This window comes from Falco peregrinus, chromosome 8 (assembly GCF_023634155.1).
Source record: "Falco peregrinus isolate bFalPer1 chromosome 8, bFalPer1.pri, whole genome shotgun sequence".
Classification (NCBI taxonomy): Eukaryota; Metazoa; Chordata; class Aves; order Falconiformes; family Falconidae; genus Falco; species Falco peregrinus.
Genome location: NC_073728.1, coordinates 58,900,369 through 58,906,368, shown reverse-complemented (window position 1 = coordinate 58,906,368; position 6,000 = coordinate 58,900,369). Strand labels below are relative to the sequence as shown.

General features: G+C 51.7%; 1 protein-coding gene across 3 annotated transcripts; it reads right to left on the bottom strand.

Annotated features, from left to right (window-relative positions):
• Positions 1-870: 870 nt before the first annotated feature.
• ATOX1 (antioxidant 1 copper chaperone) lies at positions 871-5,679 on the bottom strand. 3 transcript variants are annotated; one of them, XM_055812266.1, is made up of 4 exons: positions 5,522-5,679; positions 4,290-4,365; positions 2,806-2,974; positions 871-1,094 (listed from the first exon to the last, which is right to left on the bottom strand). In XM_055812266.1, the coding sequence occupies exons 1-3, from the start codon at positions 5,525-5,527 to the stop codon at positions 2,841-2,843; spliced, it is 216 nt and encodes a 71-aa protein (XP_055668241.1). In that variant the 5' UTR covers positions 5,528-5,679; the 3' UTR covers positions 871-1,094; positions 2,806-2,840. The 3 variants fall into 3 exon arrangements, with proteins under 3 accessions (XP_055668241.1, XP_055668239.1, XP_055668240.1); XM_055812264.1 differs by having other exon boundaries at positions 2,817-2,974; XM_055812265.1 differs by having other exon boundaries at positions 2,830-2,974.
• Between the last annotated feature and the right edge of the window lie 321 nt (positions 5,680-6,000).

The following is a 6,000-nucleotide window of genomic DNA, read 5'->3' as shown; positions in this document are numbered from 1 at the left end:
GCAATGTTACCCTTTTACCCTTTAGCTTCTCTTAAATTAAAAAGTCTCTGCAACACTTTCCTTGAAGTGTCTCCAGCCCCTGCAAGTGTCTACAGCAATTAATTGTGCTGTAGATCAATGGTAAAGAAGGACTTCGAAGTACTAAACCACTCTAAGAAAGAACAGATTGCAACTACATCAAAAGTAATCTCAACGTTCAGGTGTGAAAAATCTCTTAAATACAGAGTAACTTTTTCCTTCAGTCTTTAGTTGGCTTCCCTTTCTGTGGAACAAGTCACCTGTGACTGGTAGGCATAGGAGACATCCCCCACGTGAAAAGCGACAGTAGACTGGGACAGACACATGTAATCCTTTCACTGGGCTGAAAACCTGAATTAAATGGATGGGAGCTGGGCAAAGCAACAGTACAGCCCATAACCCTGGTTACTGGGTCAAGAAATAAGAGACCTTGAAGAGATTCCCACAGCCCTCTCCTTCCTCCATCCCTTCTGCACTTCTCATCAGCACAGGCATTCCCTTCTGCACGCTTCTGCTCAAGGCTCCATCTAGCTCAAAGGCCACTTGGCTATCTTTGACTTACAGGGGCTGCAAGAGTCCCTTCCCAGCATTTGCATCCCATGTGGAAAGTTTGTCTGTTCTGTGACTGAAGGACATCTGCCAAGACCTAGACTCCGTGAACCTAAGTGACATTTGAGCTCAGTTCTCCTGAGACGTGTCCCTCAGGCAAGGGTTGCAGTCAGCTTATAAAGATAGGTGCAATTTCCTGAGAGGCTTGTCTTGCATGTAATGGGTAGTTTCCCATCCCTAAGAGCCGTCTCTTTTACAGAAAACCACTTAAAGCAGTACAAAGACACACAAGACACATAGACATGCACTGAAGGATAGAAGCAGCACCTCAATTTACTGTGGGACTACAAACAGTGTGTAACCTCCTCCTTTAGATTTCTTCACTTTTAAAGCCCAAGACACAGCTGCCCCCTCCTGTCGGCCCTCTGTTTTCCAACATCTGGCAGGGTAGTAAAAGTCATATGACAGGAAGTTGGGAGATATGCAAACAGTTAAGCCATCTTTCTGCTGAAATCATGTTTGAGTTCCTGCAAAATAAATAAATAAATAAAAGGAAAAAATACCAAGGCACAGAGAAGATAACATTATACAAAGATGCCCTCTGCCGGGCACAGGCTAAAGGAAAGCTATCCACCTGCGCTCCACACCAACGATTTGTAACTTCCCTCCCTCCTTTTATAGATGAGCCCCTAAAAATATTTCCTATGGAGGGAAATGTGCTCGAAAACTTAAATTTATTGGGTTTTTTCCCATGACAGCTGAAGTGATCCAGCAGCAAACTACTAGCAAGGGCAGTCCAGCCACCCCTTCTCCTTTGCTTTGGATCTTACTATCCTTGGGTAAGTCAAATAGCTTCTGTTAAAACCCAGTAAGAAAACAAGCATCAAGAGAAATGTTTTGCCAGGTGGGTCAGCTGAACTGACTCCTTGGCTCCCTTGATGTAATATAAGGAAAGTGGTGAAAACACAGGGCCAGGGAAAAAAAGGGATACATCCACATTATTTGAGACTAGCTTTGCTGTACTAGTTAGCTTCTGCAGGCATTTGAGATGTAGTCCGCAAGTCCCTGCAAGTTGAAAACAGCTCTTGCAGTCAATACTACGAGCTGAAAACCATTTGAGGCACTAATCAATTCAGAGCATGTTTCTCTCTTGTCTTTAAATAGCGACGTTATTTGATTATAGCTATGACTTTAAACAACGTCTAAGAAGTATTGAGAGCTTGCTCAAATGATAGAGATGATTAAAACAATGCATATCTACTGCATGCGTACATCAGTATCAGCTCAACTCTTCCATATATCAGTTTAATTCCTGCTGGTGTAAATCCCGGATTTAATTTACTGACTGGGAATTAAATCAGCATGAACTGGTTTCAGTGCATCTGTGCCGGGTATTTGTGATGATCAAACTAGAGCATTTTAAAACAATGTCATTGGATTAGAAAGCTCCACTGACAGAAACAAACTCTTAAGAGATGCAAGATAATAATCCTGGGCACTAAAGAACGGTACATGCAGCGAGTGGACAGCCCTTCACTCTTTTCCACTGAAATTGATCCCTGTCTGCAAAAGCACTTCACAGGCCAGGAAAGAGTTTTGTACATGTCCCCATAGTGCTGGGAGTCTAGGAAAATCGACAGGCTGCAACAATCCAGTTGTCTTTGGGATAGATGTCCAGTTGGCCAGGGGCTGCGCGTGCTGGGAGCTATTCTGAAACCTGACATTTTACATCCTTGAGGGTAGCAAGGTGCTGCTTTTTTTCCACCCTTGAGTTCAGTGGAGAATTAACAGTGATATGAACAGAATCAGATGTCGGAGGTCCTTGTGCTAACAATGAATCCCCTGCATCACATACCCACAGGGGTCTTTGGGTCCCATTGCCCTCCCTGGTATTGTGGGGGCCACCACTCTCTCTGGTTGGCAGGTAAATGTCTTTGGGAGGTGTTTTCATGCATAATATGCTCTGGGAAACCCTAGGTTCACCTGGGAATGGCACAGAGGCTGTGTTCTACCTCTCCACTACAGCCATGGCTGGGATCCCATGGGCTTTGCAGGGTAGCTAAGGGGTCCCACACAAGAATGGTGCTGGCTGTAGGTGGTCCAGTTGCTTCTGGGATATAAGGGGTTTGCTGAAGCTGGACCTACAGGTCTTTCCCACTACATGCTTCCCAGGAAGCAGCCTGTTTTACTGGGAAAGCTTGAAAAAGCCCAGATCTCTCTCTTTAGCATTTCATACACCTGATATATACCTAGCCTCCTCACACCAGGCAAGGCTACTGTGCGGACTTCTCCCCCAGATAGGAAGCATTCTTTCCAGTCTTCTTCAGGGTTTCCAATAGGGTGTCAACGTTGTGCTCCGAGTCGATGCACACCTTCTTGTTGGGCAGGTCAATATCAAACTGGACACCTACCAGGAAAGGGAGAAAATTTTGCACAGTTAGAAGCAGTCAAATGATGTGACTACAGGAAAAGCTCACGTTCACACATTTGTGCTCCTAAGGCTGTCAGTCAAATGTACATGTGCTTCCTGCCAGCAAACCCTGATACCACCACTAGCCAGCAAAACCAAACTGGTGTCCTGCCAGCAATGGTATGAAGGAAGCCAGGTCTCCTATAGATCTGCATTGGGCACCACAGTTTCTCTACTGCTTGTATCGGCTCACCCCACCTTGGATCAAGATAATCACTCATGCAATAACCAGAATGAGCCGAGTTGAAACCAACCACTATAATCTCCAACCAGCTCAGCCTGTGCTGTGGTTTAGTATGGATAGGCACTAATGAGGGAGTTACCATAGGGGTTAGGACAGGGTCAGGACAGTTTTCCTCAGTGGTGGTACCAGCTAACAGCTCTAAGCAGGAGGAGGGAAAAGACATTTTCTCATGTGGATTTCACAGTGGCTAATAAGGGTGAGCCGCTGTCAGCCCGGTGAAAGGAACTGGGCATGAAGCCTCTATCCAGCCATGTATTTTCACAAAATTTGGAGGCTGGAGGTACGTATCAGCCTTGAGAGCTCTGACACATCATCACATGAGGCTGATATTGGCCAGCATGTTGAAGAGTGGTGGAGGTGCTGACAACCAGACACAGAGGAAGTGGGATCGCTAAAGCCTGGTAACAGGGTCTGGAAGAAGTTGCAAGACCTTTGCCTGGGTGACTGAAAGCTGTTCTCACTCAGTGAGGACAAGGGAGCAGGATGACAGGTATTCACAACTGGTGAGCGCAGGCCAGATCCTTCTCTCTTGGTAATGCCAGAAAAAGGAGGCACAGGTTACAATTTTACAGGTAGTATTGGAAACAGACTATGCAGGCAACCACCAAACGCTCTGCTCAGCAGCTCTTCACTGAGACTGCTGATGACACATCTAGGAAAGCACCACAGATACCCCAGGCCTTCTTGGGAACAATGTCTGGCAGGATACCTGCCTCCCTTCCCTCTGGCAGCCTGAGCAGGGGTCTGCCAGTGTCATTCCCAGAGGGTTCAGGATAAGGCCCTAGTGATTCAGAGCCACCTGCAGCCATGGCAGCTACTCCTTCCCCTGACATTTCTCCAAGGGTCAGAAGAGTCAAGGACAAAAGTCCCGTGAACAACCAGTGGTTCATTAGCTTTTACCCACCGCACTACCCTTGCAAGATGGAGGATCCCAGGGCAGGGTCAGCCTGCCCTGGAGCTGGTGTTGGCTCCAGCGAGCTGGCTGTCACACACTCAGCACTGACTCACCTCCCAGCCTGTGCAAGACACGGGTGACCGCATTGGAGCAGCCTTCACAGGTCATGTCGACAAAGAACTCGTGTTTCTGAAAAGAGGGAGATGAGGGGTCAGGGAGGGCACAGCTGGCAACACAGCAGGGGCGTTCGTCCTCCACACTTGCCTTTTCCCCTGGGGAGGTGGATTCAAATCCTCCCCAACCAGAAAGCCCATACATGCCACTGAGGGAACCTCAGCAAAACTGAGAGCTCTTGGTACTCCTCCCTATGGTGTCCTTGTGCTGTCCCTCACAGCATCCTCCCGAGGGGCTTTTGGAGACTGTCTGGCCCCTACTCCGAGCAGGGCCACCTGCAGGGTCAGTGTGGTTGCCACGTCTACAGGCTGCTCCTGGACTCGCTCCACTTTTCCTGGAGAGCCCAGGAGAAGTATCTCCTGCCTCCAGCTGCCCTGACTTGGTCTGCCAGGCCTTTGGTGTTTGCCCATCCTATTCTTCTTGTGTGTCCAAGGCCTCTGGTCCCCAATATAATAAACTCATAAAAAAAATACAAACAAAACTGAAATTTAAGGAACATTAGTACTGGTTTTTCATCCCTTCACTCTACCAGGGCCTCTGTTATCTTCAGTACTTGGGACATACCGGGTCAGCAGAAACGTGCTTGCCTGGAACACTAACCATCGTGTTCAACCTTTGGCACCAGACGGATCCTAATTTCTTGCACATGCTTTTTACTTTCCTTAAAAAAGGTAAGTAAAGCTGGTTTTCATGTGTTGCCTGCAACCCGTATTTCATTCTATTCAAACCCCTCCTCTGCCCCCCGCCGCTGTCAGGGGCACGACGCACCCGGGAATGGAGCTGGGGAACGGCGTTTCCCATTAGGATTTTCCGGTGTAATTATGGAGTATTTTTTTCCCCCAAACCCCAAAGGGCCTTATTTTACAAAAGCCCCGTGTGCTGCGAGGGCCGACGTGCGGGCCGATGGGCCACAGAGGCGGTGAGACGGGTGCCGGGGCAGGGACCCCCCAAGCCTGGGGAAGCCCCGCCAGTGTCCCCGGTACCGGGCTGCGCCCTCCCTGCCCCGCCGTCTCCGCTGGCTCTTGGCCCAGCCCCACACGACCCCCGGCCCCACGCAGCCCTCAGCCCCACACGGCCCCCGGCCCCACACGACCCCCGGGCGGGCCCAGGCGTTGTGCAGGGCCGGGCGGGGCCCGCGAAGGGCCGCCCGCGCCCCCGGCCCGGCACCCACCGGCATGGCGGAGCGCGGCGCGGCGGCTCCCGGCTCTCGGCGCGGCGCGGAGGAAGGGGCGGGGCCGGCGGCTCCTCCGGGCCGGGGCTGGGCCCTGAGCGCCCGCCCCGCGCAGCCCGCGGCCCCGGCGAGCCGCCCGCCCGGCACTGGGGCGGCGGGGCGGAGGCGGCCCGGCCTCCCCGCGCAGGGCCGAGCCGAACCCCGCAGTGCTGAGCCGTGCCGGCCGCCCTCGCCCCTGGCCCCGCAGCCCCGCCGAGGCCGGCGTTTCGGAAGGTTCTGGCAGGTCACCGGTGCGCCAGGAGCCGGTGCCAGCCGCGGAGGAGCCCGGGGGGGCAGGGGGAGAGCTGCTGCGGGAGGTTTCAGTGCACCGGGAGCTGGCACGGCCATGGACCGGCTCCAGCCCTGGGGCTGCTCAGGCACCCTTTGGCCTGGTCTTTAGGCTGACCAAAGTGCTCCCAGTAGCCTTTTGGGGATGGCAG